Source organism: Fistularia commersonii, chromosome 15 (assembly GCF_037954325.1).
Source record: "Fistularia commersonii isolate RoL2024-O1a breed Wild chromosome 15, RoL_Fcom_v1.0, whole genome shotgun sequence".
NCBI lineage: Eukaryota > Metazoa > Chordata > Actinopteri > Syngnathiformes > Fistulariidae > Fistularia > Fistularia commersonii.
In genome coordinates, this window is record NC_141298.1 from 16816634 (window position 1) to 16844068 (window position 27435).

The following is a 27435-nucleotide window of genomic DNA, read 5'->3' on the forward strand; positions in this document are numbered from 1 at the left end:
AAAAAGAAACTTGCACGTTTATTCAACCCGCACGCAAACTCTGCCGGTGCACCACCGGTGCGTTGTGATGATGCTTTATCACATCAGCAGATATTTATTCCTTTCTTTCTTTTACTTCGTATGTTAAATGTTGTTTTTGTTCCCTCAACGACTTTCAGTGAAAATTTTTTAATTGTACTTTTTTTAAAAAAAATGTTTCCCTGGTTAAACAAAACCATTTTTTGACTAAAACAAAGATACCCTTTACAAAACAGATTCTTTTAACCTTTTTGTTAAGAAATTTCTGTCCCTGAAAAACTAAATTTCAACAAAATAAATTAAATTTTAATTATAATTTCAAATTAAACATTATAAAAAAAAATTTAAATATTTATTTTTCCCCAAAATTAAATTTCTTAAATTTCAAATGTTCTTCTTTTTCTTTTTTTTTTTGCATTTATCGCTGTCTTCCTTATCCAGGACCCGATTTGTTTCCCCCGATTACAAAAAAAAAAAAAAATCCCTTTTTTTTTTTTTTTTTTCTTCTTTTTTAATATTTCTTTCCTTCTTGCCTAAAAAAGAAACTTGCACGTTTATTCAACCCGCACGCAAACTCTGCCCGGTGCACCACCGGTGCGTTGTGATGATGCTTTATCACATCAGCAGATATTTATTCCTTTCTTTCTTTTACTTCGTATGTTAAATGTTGTTTTTGTTCCCTCAACGACTTTCAGTGAAAATTTTTTAATTGTACTTTTTTTAAAAAAAATGTTTCCCTGGTTAAACAAAACCATTTTTTGACTAAAACAAAGATACCCTTTACAAAACAGATTCTTTTAACCTTTTTGTTAAGAAATTTCTGTCCCTGAAAAACTAAATTTCAACAAAATAAATTAAATTTTAATTATAATTTCAAATTAAACATTATAAAAAAAAATTTAAATATTTATTTTTCCCCAAAATTAAATTTCTTAAATTTCAAATGTTCTTCTTTTTCTTTTTTTTTTTGCATTTATCGCTGTCTTCCTTATCCAGGACCCGATTTGTTTCCCCCGATTACAAAAAAAAAAAAAAATCCCTTTTTTTTTTTTTTTTTTCTTCTTTTTTAATATTTCTTTCCTTCTTGCCTAAAAAAGAAACTTGCACGTTTATTCAACCCGCACGCAAACTCTGCCCGGTGCACCACCGGTGCGTTGTGATGATGCTTTATCACACCGGCGGATCTTTTTTTTTTTTTTTATTTCCCCCTTCTTCCCTTTCTTCCCTCTTCATCCCGCAACGCAGCGAAAGCAGAAGGTGCGATCCGGCGTTGAAACCCGTCTTCCTCCCTCCTCCTCCTCCCCCTCGCCAGCCCGCCCGCCCGCCGCCGCACGCCGTCCCGCCGTCCGCAGGCGAGCACTATTTGCGCCGAGGAGGAAGCGCTCCAGCCTGCAGAGCGGCACTGCGGCACCGCCGGTATCCCTGCGCCCCGGTTCCCCCTCCAGTCTCCGGGATCCCGACGCTCGGATCGGGGGAGAGGAGGTGGAGGAGGAGGTGGAGGAGGTGGAAGAGATCACCCTCTGCTTTCCCCCCCCCCTCCCCACGTTTTTGCAGGATTTATTTTATCAGCTCCACTCCTTCTCCAGAGATCTCTATTTTTACCTGTTTTTTTTTTTTAATTTTTTTATTTTATTGAAACAAAAATAATAGTGACCGAAGGCCTGCAACTTATCCGGACGGTCCCTCCCCACTCGCAAGGGTTTGCATTTCTTGGTTTTGCATGACGTGTCTTGGAGCTTAAGAAAAGAAAAGAAAAAAGGGAAAAAAAAAAAAAAAAAAAAAAGAGTGAGAGGGTTTTGCTTTTTTTTGTTGCGTGTGTGTTGCGGGTGAAGCCGGGAGAACCGGAGCGGTGAGGCAGCAGCGCCGCCGCCGCCGCCGCCAACACGACCACCGCCGCCGCCGCCGCCGCCGCTTCCGCCGCCGCCGCCGCCGCCGCTGCTGCGGGCTGGAGCGGATCACCGAGCCCGGGATCTCCGCTGACAGCGCAGCCAGACAAAAAGGGGCTGTGAGCGGAGACAAGGGGGGGGGGGGGTTGTGGGGGAGCCCGACCCCCCCACCCCCCCTCCACCGCCGGCTTCTGGGCTGCAGAACCGGGTGCACAGACCGGCTTCCCCCTCCGCGGATCTATTTTATTTACTTACTCTTTTGTCAGAGGCGTCAGGTTCGGAGGATCTGCACCGCGGTGGTGCTGGTGATGCTGGACCTGCCTTTGTCGTGCGTTTTTTGTCCTTAAATGTTCACTTTTGCTGGAGGCGGTGCTTTTCTTCTTGACAGACAGACGATGTAAAGTTGAAAGATGGTGGCCGAGGTGTACGCGCACCCCCTCCGAGAAAGTACCGAGAAGCCCTCTGTCCGGTTTCATCCCACGGACGTTCTAAAACCGGAGGGACCCGTTGGACGTTCGGCCTTCCTTTCCTGGACGCACGCCTTCGCTGTCAAGACAGAAAAGGCGCGTCCCGTTGGGGTTCGTCCAATCGGGCGCCACCTGTGACCCGCTTTCGTGGAGCGGGAAGGTCACGTTTTTTAGCTTCGCGCGTCTTTACCCAAAGATCGGCGGCCCTTAAGGCTGGCGAGAGGTCACCTGAACGAACCTCCGCAAGTTGAACCGAAGAGTTGGAGAGTAGCCTAGCGCCGATCGGTTAGTCATTTAATCCACGCGTCGTTTCGGGGTCAACGGTGGGCCGCCGGCCTGGAGGTGCAATCGCTCTGTCGCGCGTCTCCCCCCCCCCCCCCTTGCGCTTAACTCACAATTAGCCGCGAGAGCTTCGCCGTCGATAGCGGCGCGTTCCCGTCAAGAGGTTCGGGAGTAGCGAACTGAAAAACGGTGGCGCGTAATTAAAGAAATCGTTAAAAACGGCGCAGCCGGGGTTACGAGGTTGGCACGGAACTTAAGAGACGGCGGTAAAAGAGCACTTACGGCGCATTACGGTCTCGTCTCGGGGTGTAATAGCCCGGCGGCGCGAGGAAGCGCGGCGTAACCCGGCAGATCGGACCGCGGACGCTCTCATCAAACATTCATCTCGCAATACGTGCAACGGCAAACCCCCTCCTCGTGTCGCGTGCGGCACCTTTTTTTTTTTTTTTGGGGGAAAATGGCTCATTAACTAAATGCACAGTTGAACTTGCTGAGTGAACTCGTTGCAAATGCACGTTCTCCCCGCCCTCTTTATCTCGCAGGAAAGGGCGTCCGCCGCCGTCCGCCGTGCATGAAGAGGAAGAAGGGCCGGAGGAGGAAAAGATGCGGCGCCGCCTGCTCGGCTCGCCGCGGCAGGAAGCGCTCCCCGAGCAGACCTCGGTTCTGACTTGACGGGACGGGACGGACAGCGGCGCCGAGAAGGCGTTTCCAGCTCATCGGGATTCGACCCACCACCTTCTGGGAACTAAGCCGGGTCGGGCGACTGGATGCGGCGAGGCCTCGGCCGGTGGATGTTACGCGGTCGCCCCGGATCCGGCGCGTCGACGACATTCGGTTGGATATTCCCGGAGAGCTTCTGGATTTTCTACCCGTCAGGAGGAGATTTGATTCCCCCGCGAGAGACGGGTTTATCGGGATGTTCGCCGCGAAAGAAATGGACGGGCCGCGATCCAGCGGCCTCCTCCGCAAGAAGAGGAAGTCCAGGTCGGAGAGGGATCGCGAGAGATCGAACGGGATAAAGAACGGCCATGTTAAGGGTTCCCTCTTCCGCTTTTCCTCCGACTCGGAGCGCGAGGGCGACAGGGGTCCGTCCTCGTCCCGGCCCAGACCCCCGCGGAGGAAGCGAAAGGAGTCTACGTCCGCCGAGGAGGACATCATCGACGGCTTCTCCATCGCCGGCTTCGTGACCCTGGAGGCTCTGGAGGTAAGAACCGCCAAAAAGGCCTCGGCGATGTAAAGACGCGCTAACAGGGTCGCTAACGGATCGCTAACAGATCGCTGCTATTGTCCTCCGCGGCGCGCCGGGTTTGTTTTCTTGTTTTTTTTTTCTTCCTCCCCCTTTGCAAGGCCTTAGAACGGTTAAACCGAAGAGGGAGTCGTTTATTGTCGTCTGGCTGCTCCTTGGAATGCGTAGCTGGCAGGCGGCCGCCTCCCGATGATATATCCTGAATTACGCCGAACGCCGGCGAGCCATTTGTGTAGACGGCGGAAATTCCTATAATGGAGACAAACTGGAGGAGTGAGAAATGAAGGGAAAATGATCTTAATAAGGTGTTACCGCAAGAGTTGGGAACAGGCTAAGTGCTCCCTGGCACAGAGTCCGCACAAGTCTGCCATTTTTCCTCCTCGTGTTTTGACAATTGTGGTCAAGTATCGCCTTAATACCCCTCTTTTTCCCCTCCGAACCCGCCGCTGTTTGTGCTTCCGAGACGCGAGGTGTCGGACGTCACGTCGTCTCCTTCCGGGCGAGTTCCTCGTATCCTTTTTTTTTTTTCCCGGGCGACCTCGCCGGCGTGAGCGATCCTCATTACCGCCGCCGTCCTTCAGAGATGAATCCGCTAGCATCTGGAGAACCTGCTTGTTTTTCCAGCTGAATATTCCCCTCACATTTCTGCAGGATTTGAAAAACCGGCGTTTGTCTCCGCAAGGTCAGACGGCGCCGTCCCGCGTTTCAAACGCGCGCCGCGCGATACCCATCTCCCGTTCAGCGCGGCCCGTCTCGGGAATACGCGCCGCACGCCTTCGCTCGTCAGATCAAGATGTTTTTAACTTTGATTCCGCCAGATATTGTTGGGTCGCGGCGAAGCCCTTGAGCCCGGGTGTCCTTTCTCTGCCTCCGCGGCGGCTTTGACCTTCTTTCCTTCGCTATTTCCACTGATGTTGTCTCGCGTTTTTTTTAAACACGGATACGAGGGACTCGAGTTTGCAAGGACAATGAACGCGCGATCGATAAGCTAACCGGCTCATCGCGGTCGGCTTCGCCGTCTTTCCGCGAGCGACCGAAGCGGCGCCTTGACCCCGGTCCAATCACGGACGCGGTCTTTCATTATCTCGGTCTTTTTTCTCAAAAACGAGGTGGCAGGACCTTCTCTTGTGAGCCCGGTAATACAAATATTCTACCAGCTGAAATGAAAATGGAAATCGTACTTTGGTTTTGCAAGCCTCTGCAGGTGTGTTGCTTTGTGCGCCTTATTGGAAGTCCGGCGCTGTAAGCAACACCACAATGTTCCAGCCCGCCGCTGCACGCGGCGGAATAAAAAAATAACTCGCTAGCAAATCAAAATTCTTGTGCCAGCCTGTATCTGTTGGACTTCTAATGGCTAACAAGGTGCTCGGGGTGGAGGGGGAGGAAAAAAGAAATTCCTCGGAGATTATCGAAACGATAGCGGCGCGCGGCCGGGTCCGAAATTTTGGACTCTGCCGCTGAATTCATGAAAACACCCGAGTTTGGGGAGCGGGTCGGATTGTTCACCCGAGGCGGCATCGATCCTGTTCATGAATAAAATCCAGGATCGCTCCCGGCTGGTTACGGAGCTCGCCGGAGCGGGCGGCGATTGTCCGAGCGTCCGTCGTCCGGCCGGCCCGGTGGCGTCTCCCGACGATAGTTTTCTTCATTTGGAGATACTCTTTTTGCAAACTTTTAACGAAAGCTTATTTGAGCCTTTTTTGCTTTTCCAGATGTTCTTGTTTGACCTTGAGCACCGAGGTAATTTTCCACATAGAAGCATACAAGTAACGCCCCCTCATACCGTTCACCTTCTTATTCTACTGAGCTCAGTACGAACGCTCCTGATCACAAATTGGCTTACAATTTTAAATCAAATTTGAATCGGGTTGCGAAGAAGCCCTCGTTCTAGCCTTGTAGCATAGCGTCAGCCGTGTGCGCCGCTCTGCGATGTTTACATCGTTTATTGTTGCGTTCTGCTCGTATAATCGGTGTACGAACGCACAAACAAACCTTGCTCGCTTTGTGGATCGCGGGGTTGTGGCGTAGCTGCGGTCGTGCGTTCTGCTCTGCATTGTTTACATCGTTTATCCTCGTGTTTTCCTGTTATAATACCTTTTTTCAGTAAGCTAGGTCTCCCAAAAAGGTTGAAAGGGCTCGTGCTAGCGGTGTTAAGAGTTAAAGTCGATCTGAAGAAGGAAGTAATAGCTAAACGCGAGAGCGGTGTTGGTGTTACAGATCTCTCCGAGCACTGGGTACGTCTAAGCCAAACATCTGCGCGATTCTGGAGAACAAAAGTGACTGATGTGGCTAAAGGGGCGACGACGCTAACAAAGTAAAGTTATTGTTAGCTTGGATTAGTGACACGCAGCTTGCTGGAGATAGCGTTAGCGTTAGCCTCATGTGGGAGAAGCCTTTACTTTTGCTGATTTAGTGAAAGGGAACAAGCGTATCTTTGATTCCTTTCTGAATTTTCGCTTCAAATAAACCCATGGAAAAGTTTGCTGTGTGTTTTGGGGTCTGGAGAACGGATCGATGGCGTTTACGTTGATTTAAATGGGAAACATTGATTCAAAGAACAAATTAAATTGGTGGCGAGTGCTTCTGCTGTACGACAACGGGCAATTCCGGGCCCTGCGTGTTTTTCGGAATATAAATGTACGTGTTTTTAGCCCTTACTTTATTTTCCATTCACCCGGAGCTCTCGACAACGCCGAACGGTATCGATCATCTGTTTCCGTGTCGGATCCTGGCTTGAATCCTTCCCAGGCGCTCCGTCCGTCGGACCCGTACCTAATAAAAAGGCCGCTGTTGGTGTCGGATTGAATGTATATGAAATCACGGCGATGCAGAAGCCGTTTGTAACGTCTCGACTCGGAGCGTTGACAGAGCAATAAAATCTCAGCCGTGAAAAACAAATTATCTTTGCGTTTGTCTGTGAGCAACAACACACTCACCGGCGTTTTTTTTGTTTGTTTTTTTTTTTTTTTGCCTTTTGCGACGGAATTCGACAGCTTATTAATGCCGTCTCGTATCCTCCGAACGGGGGGAGGGGGGGCGGCGATATCGAAATGCAATACTTCTTAGCTCTGCCGGAGAGCTTTAAATCTAGCGGTTTGTTGCACCGCGTCCCAAAAGTAATGGCCACATTAATAACGGAGGCGGCGCGTGAGGGGGATGACTCATATTTCTGTTCACACGGCGACTGGAAGTCGGATGAGTTGCGATCGGCGAGTCGACGAAACTCCTCTCGCCGCCGTAATGACCTCGCGGCTCACCGGGGAAACCCGCCTTTGCGACTATTCGCGCCGTCGCGCTATGCTACGCTCGCTATTCTCCTCGGCGGAGCCATCGCATCCTCGACATAGCTCGGGTGAACGGAGGGACAACACCGGGCCGCTGCTTATGATGTCGAAAAGCCGGCTTTTCTTCTGGCGCGAGATGAAAGGACGCGGCGGCGGTGAAAATAATACCGCCGAGGCCTTCCTAGCCAGCCGGCTCGCCCGCTAACACGGCTCCAATTAGGATTTTTTTTTGGGGGGGGGGGCAATTACAGTTCGCTGGAAGTGGTATTTGTGAATCACAAGATGTACTTGAAGCGTCCTTTCATCATACAGACTTGAGCATACAAGTTTATGGAAATAAAGGTACTTTCTAACGAGTCGAGTCCACCTGGAGTCAGAAGAAAAAAATCGGACCGATGGCTCGGTTAGCGGGAAAGACATACAATTCCGTGAGTGTTGGAATGTCTGATGAAATGCTTTGGAAGAAATTGGCAATCACGTTTGTTTAAGTGTCCGAGGGACGGAGCCGAAGCTTCTGAATGTCCTCTGTTGGTTCCCGATCGCTTTATTCGCCGAGTGATTCTGCAACTACGAGGAATTAGCTTCGGTTGACGGCGCTAAACGGAAATCATCTAACGGGTATTAAATCGTGTGAAACAGAAAAGCGAGATGGCGGTTGGTTGTGCAAAGCGGTGCAAGGTAGCGCATGCGAGGGGTCGGCATGGCGACGGAAAGGAACCGTTTTTGTGGAAGTTAGTTTTGGTCCTGATGGACTGCAACCTCCCGCCAGAGGGGAGTGGTTGGGAAAGTTCATGTCCTGGGTTTGAGGGGTCGCCTAGGATCTCGCTCTTCGGTCCCAGAGGTGAACGGGTCTTGTTAAGAGGGTATTTATTCCTTTTTATTTATTTTATTTTTTTATCTTTATTTATTCCTTTTTTTTCCTCAGATAAACAACAGAAAAGTTGTAAAAACACAGTTCCGAGAAGTGTCCGGTTCAAATTTGGTTCCAGGAAGTACCGTAATTTCCGGACAATTGAGCGCACCTCAATATTTATTTATTTTTAATTTATTTTTATATTTATTTATTTTTATCAATTATTATTTATTATTGTTATGTTTTTACTTGAAACTCTGGCATAACAATTTCCTTCGGGATAAATAAGGTTGTTCTTATTCTTGGCTAGACCGGGGTCGGCAACCCGCATGCGGCATTTCATTTGTGTTAATTCCTTTTTTTAACTTTTAGTTCTAAGTTGGAAGATTATTGTGATCTTGAAATATTCAATAAAATTATATTTATTATTTTTCGCCTTTCAAAATAACGTCACACTCGCGGAAGCCGGTTTCCCCGCCAAAAAATAAATATTTATGAAGATATTTTGCAAATATTTATTTTTTATCGTTTACTGACGCAGTGATTTTTTTTCCCGATTTATTTTTAAAATTCAGGTCAAGGCTCCGCTACACGCTCTGAAAGCCCAAAGCTCAAAATGGGTTCATTACATAAATAAAATTTTTTGTGAATTTCAGAAGCAACACACTTCACACTTGTTTATACAAAGTGTAAAGGTAATAAAAAGCAATATATACAGTGGTCCCTTTATTTTAGACGTCAAAAAGTAATTGCGGCTCCCAGTGTTTTCTTTTCCGAGGAAACCGGGTCCAAATGGCTCTTTGGGTGTTACGGGTTGCCGACCCCTGGTTTAGCCGGTCGCTATCTCGGCCTTCCTCCTGCGCACTAAAACCGTCAAAGTCGTCTTTTCGGTGTCGGAGTTGAACGGACTCAGAATTTCCCGGTCATTTCATCGGTTCGATGTGACGAGGATAAACGTTTTAGCGGCGTGAAGCTCGTTAGCCCCCCCCCAAAAAGTCCATATATTAGCCGCCACTTTTTATTTTTTGCGTTCCCGCCGAAGTAGAAAAAAAGAGCAAGACGACACGGATTTGGAAGCTGCCACGTCTTTATGGAATAATAAAATGGACAATCAGATGGATGTTTTTATCTTCTCTCTGCATTGAGGAACGTTGTTAGCCGTTAGCTAGCGTTAGCTAATTCTGGCCAAAATATAGCCGTTCCTCTGTGAAACCCCTCCGAGGCCAGCAGACCAGAAGAGCTCGGACCTCTTTGCCGTTCCCTTTTTTTCGCCGCTTCCGTCCATTTGGTCCCGAGAAAACATGCGACCGGTGACCAGGAGGGTTTTAGAAAGACCAACTCGGCCTCCAGGAGCCGGAGGTTCACGATCCCCCGGTTTCCCCGCCGTCCCGATGCACCGAGAAGTTACCTCCTTCGTGAAAAAGGAGCCGCAGAAAAGCTCCAGCGGCGCCAAAGGAGCTTTTGTGTCTTAGAGGAAATTGAAATGAAGAAACCGAAAACCTGTTTCGCCATTGTTGCTCCACTCTTCCATGCACGGCATTTGTTCTCCGTAATTTAAAGCCCATTTTCCTCGGGAGCTCCCTGAAACAATGACTCCGGGTGAATCGCGCCGTTTCTTACGAAGACACTGAATTTTATTTTTATTTTTTTTAACCCCCCCCCCCAATTCTAATAAAGATTAAATGCGACCGAAAGAAACGGCGCCGTTGATGAACGACTCAAAAATGCCCATTTAATGAGACATTTAATTGAAACGCTAAATCAGAAAAACGCCTCTTGAGTACAACACAGACTCGCGGCGTCAGATTTTCCAGCCAGATAGACGCCTTCCTTATTTAATAAAGGATGCAAGTTGCCGCCGCCTCTGTAGCTTTTCCTCTAAACGATGTTAAATAATTGGATTTCTTCTCGCTCACTTTATTTCCCGCATCATCTTCCGCGAGTTTTCCTCCCTCCGATCGTTCCAAAGTCGCCGTCTGCGACTCCTGCGCTAATCTGGTTTCTTATCCCGACTGTTAAGCAAATTCTACCGCTGTGAGCTGTGGTTAATTCTTTGTTTGCTCGCGGTCGCACAGGCGTATCGCGGCACCGGTGGCTCCTGTCTGGGTGAAGTTACATTGTGATGAGGTCAAACCCCTGGAGGTGTAGCTCTCCATCTGTCACCAGCAGGCTGCAGAGATGCAGCTCCCACGCCTGATTTCCGAATCTTGCATTTCTAGCTCCCGCCGTCGCCGCCTTGGTCGCCCCCTCCTCACTTTTTCGCTGTCTGTTAGCATCGGGTCGTCACCTACTGCTAATGCGGTTGTGATTTGCTTCGTCTTTGTCCCCGCGGTTGTATTGAACTTCAAGTTTATCCATACGGCGAAAAAAAAAAAAAGAAAAAAAAAAAAAAGCCGGTCACAAAGCATGAATGAACAGGCCTTCCTCTGTCTGGGAAGAAACCAGCTCCTCTCCGGGACTCCAGAATGACTCCATTGTTCGACGCGTCCGCTGACAATCCCGGCCAGTGTCGTGACAGGGTGAATGGTTGTCTGTCCATAGAAGGTGCGCGAAGAAGAAGGTGAACGCTTGGACGTCTACGTGACATTTTAACAAAAGAGCGACTGGTTTTATGTCTTTTTCTCACATGAATGACAGTCTCAATATGATGTTTATGAATGAGTGAATGGGTGTACGTCTGTATGATGTGAATGAGAGGGTGAATGGCTGTTCGCGCCGAGAAGGTGCGTGAATGAAAGGAGGATGAAGGAATGAAAGGGTGAATAATTGTTCATGGGGTTGACATGAATGAGAGGGTGAATTATTGTATATATGATGTGTTCGTGAAAGGATGAATGGTTGTGTTTCTATTTGATATGAATGAGTGGGTGAATAGTTGTACGTCTCTATTCAACAGGTGAATGAGAGGGTGAATGGTTGTATGTCTCTATAAGTGAATGAAAGGGTGGATTATGTATATCTATGACATGTTAATGAATGAATGAATGAATGGGTGTACGTCTCTGTATGGCATGTATGAGAGGGTGAATGGTTGCATGTCTCTATAAGGTGTGTGAATGAAAGGATGAATGGTTTGTGTCTCTGAGTGAATGAAAGGGTGAATGGTTTTATATATCTATATGACTGAATGGCTCTATGTCCCTGTGCGACATGTGAATGAGAGGGTGAATAGTTGTATGTCTCTATTCAACGCGTGAATGAGAGGGTGAATGGTTTTATATCTATATGACTTAGTGAATAGGAGTGAATGGCGCTACGTCCCGATACGACATGTGAATGAGTGGGTGAGCAGTTGTACGTCTCTATTCAACGCGTGAATGGGAGGGTGAATGGTTGTATGTCTCTATAAGGTGTGTGAATGAAAGGATGAATGGTTTTGTGTCTCTGAGTGAATGAAGGGGTGATGGTTTTATATCTATATGACTGAAAAGGAGTGAATAGCGCTGCGTCCCGACACAACATGTGAATGAGAGGGTGAATAGTTCTATGTCTATGTGACATTTGAATGAATGGGTGAATGGTTGTATGTTTCTACCTGACGTGTCAATAGTTGAGTGTACATCTCTGCACGACGTGAATGACAGGGTGAATGGATATATATCTAAATGACATGTAAGTGAATGAGAGGGTGAATGGTTGTATGAATGAATGAATGCATGAATGAATGAAATAACCCTATTGGTTTATTTCTGTAATGGCTTCTCGTCTGATCTTCCCCATTTGTCGCGTCCAAATGGGCGGGATCGTCTCTCCGCCGTTGGAAGTACTTCATTTTGATTTGCGATTTATCCTAATGTTCATTTTGGACGGTGTAATAAGAGCCGCCGTTGATTTACACCCAGAAGCGTCGCTAATTTATGTTAATGAGATGTAGTTTTAATACATATAAGATCAAAGATGGGCAGACGCCAGATCTCCTCAGCCTGATTCGGGGAAAATATAAGGATGCTAGGACCTTCTCCCATGTCATCATCCGGCTCCTTTCAGCTCATTGGATTAGCTTAGACGAACGGTTCCTAGCCAAAAGCGGGAGTACCTTCTCAAACGTCAGAGGTTGCCCTCGTCGGTCTATATCTTCTCCAAACTGGTTTCTGTCAACAACCCGACTCAACGTAAAGAAGACAACGAAGCAAAATGGACACTTACGGACAAGTGCGCCCTATAAATGTACAGGTTTTTTTCAAACGTCGAGGCTGCGGCTAACATTCAGGTGCGCTAAATAGTGTGATAATTAGGGTACGTAACCCGATGTCTGCTCTGCAGAGCGTTGCGTTCCACGAGGAGCCACGCAGAACTCCTCTGCAAATAAGGACGGCTCTCTAATGATCTATTTGCTGATTCCGAGAGAGTCCGACTTGTTCCCTTTTTAGATATTCTTCTCTCAAATGAACAGCTCGGCGGATGATTTTCTCGAATATGAACCTTAAGCTGGAAAAACCAAGCCGGAGAGCCGCATCACTGTGCCGAGATGGAAGCACTGAGCTGCGGCTGTCACACCGGAGGCGCCGGTTCGGAGATAAATGTTACCGAAATGCCCCGGGCAGCAATCTATCCCTGCACTTCAGGAAAATTGCTAAATCACTGAATGCGCCTCTTATAAAATCTTTACCGTATTTCACTCTTGGCTCAGAAGCGTCCCGGACCGGAGACGCTTACGGTACGAACCGGATCAGGGGTCTCCGTCTGAATCCGCTGTCATTTTGGGCGTTTCAGTATTTGACACAGTGAAAAAGACATTTCGATTTGTCCGAATGACTGAATGAGCGTTTACTCGCCCGTTGTTCCACGATACAGACCTCCAACCGTGGAGAAGAGCGTCGTCTCCCTTCACGCCAACTCGTATCTGATGTGGACTCTGATATTTCACGTGGTCGGGCGTTGACACGCAACGCTCTCAGTAGCGAAGCTGTTAGCTCCTTCGCTAAGGTACCGTTGGCGACCCGCGTGCTAGCGCCAACAGGTTTAGCATTGAGGTGCTCCTTCCTGCATTGTGTGCAAAGAGCAGTATTTTAATTATTTATTTTAATGTTATATAGTATTATATATTATAGTAATGTATGGTATTTTAATTAATTTTATTTATTTATTTTTATTTTATATTTATTTTATTTTAATGAACCCATGCTTTGGAAATTGGGAAGACATGCAATGACAAGACAGTGACAAAATACAAGTGAATGAAATGAAATACGAGTAAATAAACAAATAAAAACAACAAATAAATAAACTATGAGGTATAAAAGTGCAAAGTATAATCTATTTAACAAATGAATAATTAAACTCTGAAGTGTAAAAGTATAAAGTATAATCTGTTTAAAAAAAAAAAAAAATTGTTTATATTTCCAAGTTTATTGCATTTGAAAACACCTTCGTTTAATGGACTTAATTTTTTCCCTTATTTATCCATCGAAATGAACGCATGGCAGCGTTGTTATTAACGTATATATGCATGTTCTGTTTGCATGAACGATCGTCCTCCCGACTCCTTTTCCAATCCCGCTCTTCGCACGCAGCCCTCCTTCGTCTGCAATCAGACGTTACACCTGAAGGCCAGATTGACTCCCGTGTTTCTGTTTTTTTTCACCTCCAATATCAGGACCTCATTTCCTTGCTCAGCGTGTTAACAGCAGTCTATTACATGATTGACTGCCCGTGATAATACCACGAACAGAGCAAACACAGCGCTGCCTAAATTGGAACATTTGCAGCATCTTGTTTTACCCTCACTTTGCATTTATAGGTCCTGAAAGACTTCTTTATTCACGCCGTCCCGCGGGGCTCCCGCGGGTTCTCTTGTTTTTCTAAATATCTCTCCGAACTCAACGCCGTCGAGAGCTAACAGATTGCACGGGAACAAAACCGGGCACGTGACACGCATTACATGAATGGCGGAACAGGACGTGCGGAAGATACCGCCAAGGAACGGAGAAGATACCGCCAAGGGATCGCACCATTTGTTCCCATTGTGTTTTTGTCTTAGCCTAGCAAGGACGTCCCCATAGCCGTGTTAGCGCCCAGAACTTTGAAATTGGAACCGCCCTTCACGAATGTTGCGTTTCCGTTGTCCTCGCCGGTTGCAGGAGTGGATCCTCCAAAGGAGGCTTCATATTTGCATGAGGACGCCGTCCGAAAAGCTCCGCCCGGAGATGTTTATGATGCATCAGGCTGTTAGCGCAGCCGTCCTGAGGGGAAAAAAACACCTCGAAAGTAGGTCGGCGACCTTAGAGAAGCTCTGCGGTGAGGGTGCGAGGCCATTCCGCCGCTTGTCAGTTTGCGCGTTAGCCCTGACAAATGGTTTCAATGCCGACGTTATCTGGCTAGCACGTCCGGCGCGGGGGGGAAACGTAGCTAGCAGTGTTGCATCGTTCCGGATGGGGATAAACAGAAACGGGAAAGTCATTTTCCTCCTCGTGGTCGAGGACAAATGACATTTCTTTAGCGTCGAATGTTTATTCTCCCTCCAAACCCCTTGATAAACTCGTCCACGCTCACTCATTCACTTTGAATCCTGCCGTTGGAAGACAATCGGCAATAACAAAACCTTTAAACGCTCCTAAATTTTTCTCTCGGGCATTCGAGCCGAACTGCAAAGGCTCAAATGATTTGTGTTTGTGATATTCATTCATTCATGCATTCATGTATTCACCCTGGACTGGTTGGCAGTAGATTACAGGGCTACATCTAGACACGTACAGCCATTCACCCTCTCATTCACATGATATATCGAGACCTACAACCATTCACTCGCTCATTCATGTCTTTCTGACCGATTCCCTCATTCACCCTCTCATTCACACGTCTGGACAATGTAGGTTCTCCAATGAAGCTCCTGAATGTGTTTGGACTGCGGGAGGAACCCGGAGAACCCTGAGGAACCTCCACGCACAGAGGCCTCCCTGTGGGGATCCAACCGGGGACCTTCTGGCTACGAGCTGGAGGCGCTAACCGCTGCGCAAGCGTGCCGCCGATAATGGAAACAAAAAACAAAAAAAAAGAAGTTTCAAAACCGGATTTCCGCTCGCTTCGACCTCCGAGCTCCTCCGAGCTCCTCCTCGCCGAAGCGATTCCGACGTGTCTGACATTGAGAAGGAGACGAGCGCCTTCTGTCACCGCCGGCTGTCTCAGCCAACAAACGCATTTAGAAGACTTTGTTTTTGCGCCCCTACGCCCCAAAAAAAAGGGGGGCTTTTGTTTAAAACGGCATCAGACGATCGTCTGATGACATGTTTGTCCTTGTGCCGACACTCGAGCAACAGCTCATTTATCAATTACGAACACGTGTCGGGGAGCGTTGACGCCGTCCTCTGAGCGAGGCGGCGGGTGAAGACACCGCGAGCGACAAGCTCTTCTGTTCCTTCGATATCAGACGCCGAGAGGAACACCGAAGGCATGTTTTACAAGATCCAACTCCCGCCCCGTTTTGGCAGACGCTCCCGTCTCGGTCGGATTCCCCCGACTCGTGTATCTTTCTTTAATAACGCCGCATTAGTTTGAGACGCGAGTTGACGCACTGCGGTCGGGCCCGATAGCGTGACGGTCTGCATTTTAGCCGCCGCGCGATTGCTTTTCTGCTGACTTTGTCCCGGAACAAAGGGGCCTTTTTTTCTTTTTTTTTTGTCGACTAAGCTGTTCTTTATTGAATCGCGTTTTTTTGCGGCTTTTTTTGGGAGGCGCCGAGCGACGCGGACTTAAATCCGTCAGGATCCACCCGATCACAGTATTAGCATCCGTTGTGACACGCAAATGATTCGGTTAGGAGGTCGACTCCAAACTTTTATTGCTTTTGTCAAGAAATGTCTGCGGAGCCGTCTGCTGTAACCTTCGGGGCAATTCGGCGCTCTTTAGCATCTTTAGCATCTTTAGCATGGTTAGCGCTTCGGCCTCACAGCAGGAAGGTCCGTAGTTGGATGTCTTTGGAGGTTCTCAGTCGTCCAGGTCATGGGGGATTCTCGTAGAAATCTTCTTGTCGTGGCATCTGGACTTGAATTTCTTCGCTTGAAGACGTTTCAGAACCTCATCCCAGAGCGTCTTCAGTTCCAATTGTTCCAGGGTTGTGAGCGGGTCCAGGTTATGGTGGCTTATTATGCAAATGGAGGAGTTGATGGGCAGAAGCTAGCTCTAAAGGGGGTGTTATGCTAACGGGGTGTTGTTCATTGGGGACAAATGAGCAACATTTTTGGTATTACCTGGATTGAAATGTGAAAAGGTGAAGCTAAACAAAGGATGAGGCTCAGGTGGAAGGTACCAGGGGCTAATTCTGGAGGTTGATCTCTCCTGGTTGTTTGGAGGGTGCAGAAGGTCCTGGTCCAAACCCGTCTTGGTATGGATCCCAGCACAATGTTTGTGAAACGTCGTATTTGAGGTGCCCTCCTCTGGTCCAGAGACGGTTCTTCTGTTTTGTCTTCTTTGACTCTGGAACCGTCTGTCTTCTGTGGCCAGAGTTCGGACAACGTCTCGGAGTGAAGAAATTGAAGTCCAGTTGCCTCGACAAAAAGATTTCAGCAAGAATTGTGACTAAATTCCATCGCCGCGGGAACCACCACATGAGGAATAGCATCATGTTGCAGCCCCGCCAGACCCAATATAGCATCGCGGAGCATTTCGTCTTGTGGTCAATTAGCTTTGTTACACCCAGCTCCACAAAAAGCTAACCTTAGCTAGCAGAGAGAAGAAAACACCATTATGCTAGAGCTTGTTATCTCAAGCACCTTGAACGCATGTTGCATTGCATCTGATTTGCGGTGTCATACAAACCTGCGTCAAATAGCGATACGCTAGCTTCTGACCGGCGGGCGGCGGGGAACCAGTCAATCGTTAGCAAAGACGCCGGCAAGAGCTCCAAAGAGCTTCCCTGTGCTTTTTTCCAGCAATTTCAGTTTCCTGTCCGGCATGTTTTGTTTTTCTGCGGCGGCGTTTTGACGGCGAGTCGCCCTCGAGGCCCAAACAAGACCATAATGGGCTCATTGATAAGTTTTCCCACCTTCGAATAACAAATAATGACCCGCTAATTAACGGCTATTGACATCTGGAGTCCGCGGCTCCGAGCCGACGGGATCCACGCCGGTAATTATGTCAACAGAGGATGTTCTCCTCAAGAATGGAGATGACCAACCGCAGTTTTCTGCTCCCCCTTTTCCCGTCGGCGGGACGACGACGTCCAAAATGTCAGCGTTTTCAGAGACAATTGATTTTTTTTTTTTTTTTTTTCCCGCGGCGCAGCCCTCAGCAAACCCGCCCGGAGGTGGAGGAGGAGGATGAAGGAACGCATCGATCGGCACTTCATCGCAAGAAAGAGGCTAATGTGAAATCAAATGTATCGACAGCTTGTTTCTAAAGGAGGGTTGAGAGAGAAGGGGAGAAAAAAAAAAAAAAGACATTTCGAACAATTAAGAGATACAAGTATCAGGCTGGTGTGTTTTTTTTTTTTTTTTTGTTTTTTCTTCTTTGGAAAGCCTCGTTCCGGAGCGATCGAAGTAAAACCTTCAGAGTCCCGCGAAGGTTTTCGGCGAGCCGAGTCGCCTTGATAGCTGTTTCTATCTCGTGACCGATATCTCCTTTTTTTTTTTCCCAGGCGTTTTAATTAATTTTTCCACGCTCCGCCGCTGTATGTATTTATTCCAGTCTCTTGGCAGTAATGGCTGGTATTAATTTAGCGGCATTTCGGGGACGTGTCAGTCGTTGATGTATGGCGTGCAATAAACGAGCCGTGACAGCGCGCTGACTGACGCCTTAATGAAACCCAACGTCACCTCCGCATCAGATAAAGCGTGACTTAGAATTTAAGACGGAGTTACGTACCCGTTGAAACCGTCGTCTACATATGACTTTGTGCAGCAGCTATCTGCCGTCACCTACGGGGCAATTCGGCGTTTTCTTATGTAGCATCTTTAGCATGGTTAGCATGGCAGGAAGGTCCACGGTTGGATGTCTGTGGAAAAAAATCTTCTTATTTCGTGGCAACTGGACCTGAGTTTCTTCACTTGAGGGTCTTTGAACCCCTCAATATAAAGGCCTCTTCGGTCTCGTGGTTCGATTCTCACCACCTCCATGTTCTACTCATGTCTCCATAGGGTTCCTCAGGGTTCTCCGCGGTCCAAAAAAATACCGGAGGTTCGTTGGATCTGAACTGTCTGGGCGTGTGAATGTGAGGATGAATAAAATAAGATCGTATTTCGTAGAACCCCACTGAGAAGAGACGTGCGGTGAGGCAGCCGCCCGTTGAGCCTCAGCGTAGATCGCGCAATGACGGCTGATCGCTAGCATGCTCTGCATAAAGACAGTATTGCTGTCTCTCTGTATGTCGCTATTGAAATGTTGAAACACTGAACTGGACGTGTGAATGAGAGGCTGAATAAAATAAGATCGTATTTTGTTGAAGCCTATTTTGGAAATGTGAGCGAGAGGGTGAATGATTGTTTGCCTCTATATCAGTGCGGTGCAGTCAGGGGAGGCAGGAGAGGCCGTGCCTCACTCGCCAATCTTGGAAAGAAAAAAAATGTCGAATGAAATGGTTCTATTTATCAGTGATTTGCACTATGAATGTATTTTTCATCGAACTTCACCAGTTTTAGATCTTCAAATACCGAGAAGAGACGTGCGGTGAGGCAGCCGACCCTTGAGCCTCAGCGTAAATTGTGCAATAGCGGCTAACCGCTAGCATGCTCTGCACTAAGACCGTATTGCCTTCTCACTGTATGTCGCTATTGAAATGTTGAAACACTTTTGCTATATAAACTACATTTCCAATTTGTCAACAACTGTGTCCCAAAAAAGCCCAACTTATCGTACCCGGCTATATTTGGGTACGCTAACTCTCAACTGAATATTGGTCATAATGCCCGTCGTAACTCTTGAGTACGCCGTTAAGCGAGGAGAGATTTTAATTGTCTCTCTATTAATCTTTATATTCATATTTATCGACGCTCTAACTGTGACGAAAGAATTTACCCAATGGGGATCAATTAAGTTTATCTCAAATGATGGTAGCAGCCCATCGTCTTGGGTCCATATTTATCCCCTGGCCTCACTTGGAGACCCCCACTCTTCATGGAGGTCCTAAGAAACCTCCATTTCCGTCCACGGATTACCTTCCGGTCGGCGTTTTTGGCTCTTAGCCGTTATCTCCCCTCCTTCGGGTTCGCTGTTTCCCCGCCTCGGCTGAAAACCTCCCCATCTGTCGGCGCCGTGCGTCCTGGTTGGCTGGGCTGTGACTGCCAGGAGCAACAGGCTGTAAAAACGCCGGTGTAAATCCATGCGTTTGCAAGACACCCTTCAGCACGTGGGGCGGCGGCATCGGGGGGGGGGAACCGAAATGAACATGTGCGTTAAGCGAAGGGGGAGGAAACCCGTCTGCCGTCTAAACCTACTAGCAGTACCTTTTAATAATAATAATAATAATACATGGGATTTTTATAGCGCTTTTCATGAGACTCAAAGACGCTTCACAAGTAAAAAAACAGAAGAAACAGAACATACACAGAATTATTGGGAAGAAGTCCATGATTGCAGAGTGTGGCGATGAGCGCCAGTCCAGGGACGAGCTGGAGGAGCTTCGCCGGTGTGCAGCTGAGTGTCGCGCTGCTGTGAGGAGGCAAGTGTTGGAGCTGGATGTCGGAGATGGATTTTTGGTGGAGGGAGAGATGGTGGAGCAGGAGGAGCGAGAAGATTTCGGCCGATGGAAATGCCGTCTTGCTAGGCGCCATCGGGATCTGGAGTTTCGGGAGGCTGGCAGGCTAGCTAGCCAGCCAGCCAGCTCAGGTCGCCGTCGGGATCTGGAGTTTTGAGAGGCTAGCTAGCCAGCCAGCCGGCTCAGATCGCCGGCTAGCTAGCTAGCCAGCCAGCTCAGGTCACCGTCGAGATCCAGAGTTTCGAGAGGCTAGCCGGCAAGCTAGCCAGCCTGCTCAGGTCGCCGTCGGGATCTGGAGTTTTGAGAGGCTAGGTAGCCAGCCAGCCTGCTCAGGTCGGCGAGCTTCACCTGGCAGTTTGGTAGCTTGCTGGAGATTGTCCAGGTGAGCCTTTGTCTTTGGTTTGCTCGCTCTAAGCGATCTCAGGCAAAACTGTTCTCAGTTCTACTACCTCAGTGGTGGAACAAACTTCCGGAAGCAACAAGACTAGCATCATCTCTCTCAACCTTCAAGAAACAGGTAAAAACATTTCTCTTTCAGGACTTTTTACTGCGCTGATGCCCCAGATCAGGTTAGGCAGCAAGTTAGGCGATGCAGTGTGTACGTTTGTGTACGTCTTCGTCCAAAAAAAAAAAAAAAACTACTAACCCTAGCTTACTGTTCTGTATATTTCCTGTGCATCTTGTATTTGCAAGTGTTATTTGCAGCGCTTATGTCCTCTATTGTTAATCGCTTTGGATAAAAGCGTCTGCCAAATGTAATGTAATGTAATGTAAATGTCTGCATCTATACATTCAACACGGCTGTTTGCTTTCCTGTCTGAACCCGGCTCCCGGCCTGCACGCTTCCTGCGCAAATAAAATGCAAAGTAGAAGGTCTGATTGATGTCGCGTCGTGGATTCGGGGTTCGTCTGCGGTTCGCTCACGTGCCCCCGGCGGACGCTCGAACGGGGGAAGCGAATCCGACAGCGGCGCAGCGGCGTGCACCCGGGCAAAACAAATAGCTGCTCGCCGGTGGGGGCGGGGAAACGAGCAACGAGCGGCATCGGCGCTAGGAGTCGACGCGAAGCAGAAGGGATGGGACTGAGGGACGTCGGCGGGCGGCGGAGGGTGGAGAGACGCTCTTTACGCACTCCTTAAAACTCCATCGCTGCTTTTTCACGCCCCGTATTTGCAGCTGCATCACGTCGTGTCCTTCCGAATGCGCCGTCTCGCTTGAACGTCGAGGGAATTTCGTCAAATCCGAAATTCCCTCGACGGGAAGGAGTCTCCTCAGATCGCTCGTTCGCACGGAATAACGCGTTCGCCGCCGCGAAACATCGACTCCCGATTCGACGTGGCAACGTTTTCCGCGACCTTCTCGCCTGGACGCGGTTCAATGTCATCTCTGTTTCTGCAGACGACCTCGGGTTCCGTTCGGCCACAAAGGACACTTGAACCCGTCCTTACAACATTCCTTCAAGCCTGAACCGCATGCAGCGTGTTATTTGAGGGACGTTATAACCGCTTTAAGATCGCCATAATGGCAAGTGTTGACATGCGACGAGTTCCTTGTCAAAGGTCAGGGACGGGGCGATTCTTTGCAGACGACTGCGAGCTCTCCGTAACACGGCGTCGTTGTTTTCCCGGACTTACCATCCACGCCGGGTTCTCCTTTGTTACTTTTTTTGAAGAACGCCGCTTGAATCGTTCCTTCAGAGCGGTCGTCCTTGGAACAGAACATTCCTGGTTCGATTCTCGGTTCCTCCCAGCCTGTCCGAGTGTTGTTGAGATACACTGATGTCGTGCTCCATGTATGATTGTATGTCACAATAGAAGCATTTCTTTTATAACTTATATTTTATAAGATGTACTTTATCCATCCACATAGGGTTTTTTTTTTTTTTTTTTGTCACAACAGCAGCGCAGTGACGGTATCAAGAAATACAAGTATAATGTAAATGCATGAGAAAATGAAAAGATAGCAAGACATCCACAAATGTGTGTATTTTTGTTTTTACATATCAAAGTTGTTTTTATTTATGTATTTTTTTGCTTGTGTTTTTAGCTAGCTAATCACTGTCTTGTCCTTTAGTTTTTGAATTTATTATCTTAACTTTATTTTATTTTATTTTATGTATTTTTTTAATTTTATTATTTATTTATTTTATTATTCATTTTATTTATTTACTTGTATTTTTTTTAGCTAGCTTGTCACTGTCTTGCCCTTTATCTTTTCATTTCTTTTTTGTTATTCATTTCATTTTATGTGTTCATTTTTATTTTATGTATTTATTTACTCACATTTTTTGGCTAGGTAGTCACTGTCTTATCCTTTTATCTTTTTCTTTCTTTTTTAAATGTATTTTATGCATTTATTTTAATTTTTATTTTATTTTATTGATTTACTTGTAATTTTTAGTTAGCTTGTCACTGTCTTGTCCTTTATCCTTTTATTCCTTTTTTAAATGTATTTTATTTCATGATTTTTTTTATTTACTTGTGTTTTTTTTAGCTAGCTTGTCACTGTCTTTGCCCTTATTTTTTTATTTATTTTTACATTTTTTTTATTTCATGAATTTTATTTATTTACTTGTATTTTTTAGTTAGATTGTCACTGTCTTGTCTTTTATCTTTTTATTTCTTTTTCAAATATATATTTTATTTCATGAACTTTATTTATTTACTTGTATTTTTTAGTTAGCTTGTCACTGTCTTGTCCTTTATCTTTTTATTACTTTTTACATTTTTTTTAATTTCATGAATTTTATTTATTTACTTGTATTTTTAGTTAGTTTGTCACTGTATTGTCCTTTATCTTTTTATTTCTTTTTTAAATGTATTTTTTTCATGAATTTTATTTATTTACTTGTATTTATTTAGCTAGCTTGTCCTTGTATGTCTTGCTGCTGCTGCTGTTGCTGCTAAACAATTTCCCAAGCATTGGACCCTTCAAGTCCATCTCATCTCATTTTTTCTTCTTCTAACCTCCCTGCACAATGCTGTGAAACAACACCATTCAGACAGTACCTGTGTGTGTGTGTGTGTGTGTGTGTGTGTTTTAGCGCCTCATCTTACTGTAATTGACGTGACCCAGTGAAGACAAATACATATTTATGGCTCTGCGTGACTGTTTTCCGTCCCATTCAGAGGCAGGAGCTTCCTGTGACTGATGCGAAGGTGGCGGGCGGCGTCGGCGCTGTCGGTTGATGGTGGTGGGAAAGATAAATGTTAGCGGATGCCGATCGTAAAATGCCATCTCTGAAGTAGAGCCATGGCTGGAGTCACACACTCCCTTTTGTGTGTAATGGCCCCCACGATGATGCATTTGGGCAGATTTTTTTTTTCCTTCTTCTACTTGAGAGGAAACCCTTTCATGCTTAGCTGCACAGTGCATACTAATGGCGGTGTGGTTAGGGATGCTTTTGCCCGTGTGTGTGTGTGTGTGTGTGTGTGTGTGTTGGCCTTGCAGCATGAGGCCTGTGGACGAAGGGACAGAGCCCTGTTGAGATCTCTACCTGCAGCTTTGAACCTCCGATCCCCTCCCTGTTCTCTGATCCTGCTTTCAAACCCGGCCAACGCACCACTGTTTCTATTTCCATCTGCATTCCTGCTCTCTCAGATAAGCTTTGTTCAATAACTGCGCCGCTTCAGTTCTTTTTTTGAAAGAGTTGTTTACATAAGCCTGAATGCCAAACTATAATCCGCCGTCACATGCTATGTTTTTGTTATATCAGAAAAACACGGTGTATCATAGCCGCTAATACCAAACAATTTGTTTGCTCGCAGCTCTTCGGTTAAATAACCTCGGCGTTGAAGGAAAGTACGCATCTTTTCCTCGTTAAAAGATGGATTACTAATTCACGTCGCCTAGCCGAGCCTCGTCTGACCTACCGGCGCTTTCCCCGTCGAGCTAGCTGCTTCCGTAGCGACACAAATGGCTACACATGAGTCACTTTGGTTCGTTAGAGATGATCAATTAGCCGCGCTACGCGTTTAATTACGGCGGCTGATCACCGCGGAGGATGCTTCGGCTTTTAAACGAGGTAGGAATTAGCCTGCATTTTAAAGACATTAGCTTGAATCTACAGTGCGCGCTGTTCTCTACGGTTTTCTGCAAAACACCTTCGCTTCACGCTTAGCCTGCGTATCCTTAGCGTGGAAGATCTCGCCGGAAAGATGTAGATTCGGCATTTCAGCGCTGCTTTTTGTCAACAATTCGCCAATAACCGGCACGGACAGAATCCGCGAGGAAATCCAACGCTCACAGCTTTTTTGGAGACGATGTTGTTCTGTTGGTTACCTTGATTCACCCCTGGAGAAGGAAACCTGGACCGTTCTTGTTCAACGGCGCCCCCAAGACCCCTCCCGAGATAGATGGATACATCAACTTGACTTAACTGTGGTTTAACACGGTGGTTCGATCGCAACCGGGATGCGACGTCGTGTGATTTCTTTCTTGATATTTCATATTACTGTATTTTCCGCACTATAAGGCGCATCAGATTATAAGGCGCACCTTTAATGAATGGCCTATTTTAATTTTTTCTTCATGTATAAGGCGCACCCCATTATAAGGCGCATATAATAGAGGCCACAGTAGTGGTTGGGTTGCGTTATGCATCCACTAAAGGGAACGTCAACAAAACAGTTAGATAAGTCAGTCAAACTTTATTTATAGAATACAAACCAACATTCCGACAACTCCGTTCACTCTCAAAACAAGTTTGTGCGTTCACAATACGGTACCGTACGTACCGGTAGCTCTTACCGATATTTGCGCCGCCTTCATTGAAAACTATGTATTTCCAACTCCGTTTGTCACAGTTCAAAGCTTTTCATAAAACAAAAGCACCGAGAAGGACCGCCTCTAAATTCATTGACGTTCATGTCGCTAGCTAGCGCTGTTGCCTTCATTGGAATAGTGACTGTAGAGAAGCGTCTTCTCGCCGCTCTCTGTTCAACAACCCACTGTTCCAGTTTGTCCTCCAACTGTAACCATCTCGCTTTGTTTCCTCCGAAACTCTGTTTAGTCTTCTTTACTCGGCGCAGGTCATCTTGTCGCTTCCTCCACTTCCGTACCAATGATTCAATAATGTTGAATTCTCTGGCTGCTGCTCTATTCCCATGTTCTACTGCGTGACTGATCGCCTTGAGTGGAAAATGAAAATCCACGCTTGGCGCAGTCATATATCCCGGCATGGACCGCGAGCTACTTCTTCTATGGGAGAAAATGGAGTCGGCGGCTTCTTCCCGCAGTTGCGAGACCTCTTGCGCCGCAATATTGATCCACATATAAGGCGCACTGCATTATAAGGCTTTTAGAGGCGCCTTATAGTGCGGAAAATATGGTTATTACGTGGAGCAAAAGAAGAAAGTTGTCGGAGGAATATGTATGATATGTATGACGTCCTAACGTCCAACGGCGTGATTTGCGATGCTTAGTCGAGCAGCGGCAAAACTATATCTTCGAAAGCGAGGATGCTGGGCATAAAAATGAAGAAAAGGAACCGACATTGTTGCGAAAATAACACGAGACCGGTAAAACTTTGCATTTCTGAACCGTTCTCTCAAAGGCAACAGCAGAAGTCATACTTATTTGCAGTAAGTGTTCATTATTATTTTTTGTTTTCGTGTGAAAATGATGTTTTGTTCTTTGAACACAGTGATGTTGATGCACGGTTCATTTTGTGTACCGGTAAAACGTACACCGACGTCTTGAATTTGAAAAAATCGTTTTTAGTTTTTCGATAAAGAAGGGTTCGGTGAACGCGCATATAAATGGTTAGGAACCATTTCTCTTTGTACACACTAAGAAACAGCTTGTTACTTTATGGAACGCCAACATTGAAAAATTCATGTAAACGCCCCTGAAAAATGGAGCATGCAAGCATTTGGCTCATACCACGTTTTTACTGGCCGTTGCTCCAGAAGTTCCCCCTCCTTCCAGCGTTTGTGCGGTTGAGATGTCCATCAGTTCTACATTCCAAAGAGCGGTAAATCTCCGAAACCTTGCGCGATTTCCTTTCCCGCTCCACGCCGATCGGTGGCCTGGTCTGACCCCGGGTTCGTCCGGAGCCCTCCCAAGACCTCGGGCAACTCCTCTGAGCTCCGATGAAAAGAAAAGTCTCTTGTAACGCGAGCGAGTCAAACGGGGAAGAAGTATACATTATGGAACAAGCGTCCTGTCGGAGCCGCCGTCTGACGGCTGGCGGCTGGAGCTCTTTGCTGCATGAAATATGCAGTGGATAACGCCCGCAGTGCTGGAAGCGCTTTTCATAGCGTCGTACCTTCAAGAGCATCTGAGGGCTGGAAAAAAACCCGCGAGCCGAGAAAGAACCCGCCTGTGCTAAAACGGATATCGGAAATACGGGAAGTTAAACTTACCGGTTATACTCCACCTTTATGTAGTTCTGTCGGTGTCGGAGATTGAATGTCAAATGCCGGCAGATGTTTCCGAAAGGCGGCTTGTCCTGCTTCTTCTCCCCCTTCGGGCTGCTCCCATCAAGGGCCGCCACCGCGAATTAGCCTCCCTGTCCTCTTTGGTTACATCCACCCGTTAGCCCATGACGCTGCTGGGCTAGCATCTGAAGGCTTTGCAAAGATTTTGAAAAGACTCCTGGAAAATGACGACTAGATTCTTTTCCCATGATGGTACGTTTTGTTGTCTTGCTGGAAGCTGGTTTCCTGTCGTAAGGCCCGGGACGAGTCGACGACTGCGCTAACAATACTAGCTTACGCTTAAAGATAGATGGGAACCACGACTCCAGTAAGACTCTCCTACCACTCTTAGATTCCCTTCCAACTTCCATTGTTTATTCTGCAACTGAAATATCGTAAAGGAACAAATGATTTGAGATGAGATGAGAACAACTTTATTTATCCCAAAGGAAATTGTTGAATTGTTGTCAATACGGTTTCCGTCACGCAAAGTCACGCCAAATAACCTTAGCTAGTTGACGTAGTTCAGAGTGAAGCATCTGCGCTTCTTCTTCTTTTTATTGTGGCAACTAGACTTGGATTTGTTCACTCAAAGATGTTTTCAGCCCTCATCCCAGAGGCTTCTTCACCTCAAATGACCTGTGGGGAGTTTCTGAATAGAACTGCCAGGGAAGAGTTGATCTGCAGAGACTAGGTGTGAGGGGGTTGCTATGCTAACAGGGGCTGTCGCTCGTAGGAACAAATGAGCAACTTTGAGGGATTCAACCTGGACTTGAATGTGAAAAGGTAAAGCTAATTAAAGGAGTGAAACCTGTAGGATCTCATTAACTGAGGCTCATGTGTATGTTATCGGAGACTGGTTCTGGTGTTGGACCTTCCCTGGCTGTTTGGGGGGTTCAGAAGGTCCTGGTCCCGGTGTGTGCAAATCCGTCTTGGTGTTGATCCCAGTACGTTGTTGTCCATTTGTGAAATGTTGTGTCTGAGGTGCCCTCCTCTGTTCAGAGATGTTTTTTCTGTCTTGACAAAGATGGCCTTACACCAAGTTTCTGCCGATCAACTCTTCTACACAACGAGCCACCATATCCAAGACCCGCCCGAGACCCTGGCAGCTAGATTCAGAAACTCCCCATTGGTCATTAGAAATGAAGGAGCCTCTCGGACGAGCAGTGAAACGCTCTTCGTGTGAACAAATTCACGTCCAGTTTCCAAGCCAAGAAGATTTCGACAAGAATTCCCCGTGACTTGTATGCCCGAGAACCTCAACTAGACATCTGCGCTTCCCAAATCTGTTAACGCGCACCCACGAACTAGCGCCCGACGCTAACGTCAGACAAATATTTGACGAAGTTCCTGCG

The 27435-nt window shown here is 46.9% G+C and overlaps 1 protein-coding gene across 2 annotated transcripts in view; it reads left to right on the plus strand.

The window, feature by feature from the left end:
* Window positions 1-1426: 1426 nt before the first annotated feature.
* auts2a (activator of transcription and developmental regulator AUTS2 a) overlaps window positions 1427-27435 on the plus strand; it is a 435895-nt gene continuing 409886 nt past the window's right edge. The window contains exons 1-2 of one of the 2 annotated variants that reach the window (XM_086160359.1): window positions 1427-1867; window positions 3196-3857. In XM_086160359.1, the coding sequence (XP_086016485.1) occupies window positions 3570-3857 (288 nt within the window). In that variant the 5' untranslated portion in view covers window positions 1427-1867; window positions 3196-3569. The remainder of the gene's footprint in view (window positions 1868-3195; window positions 3858-27435) is intronic. The other variant, XM_086160358.1, reaches the window with a different exon arrangement.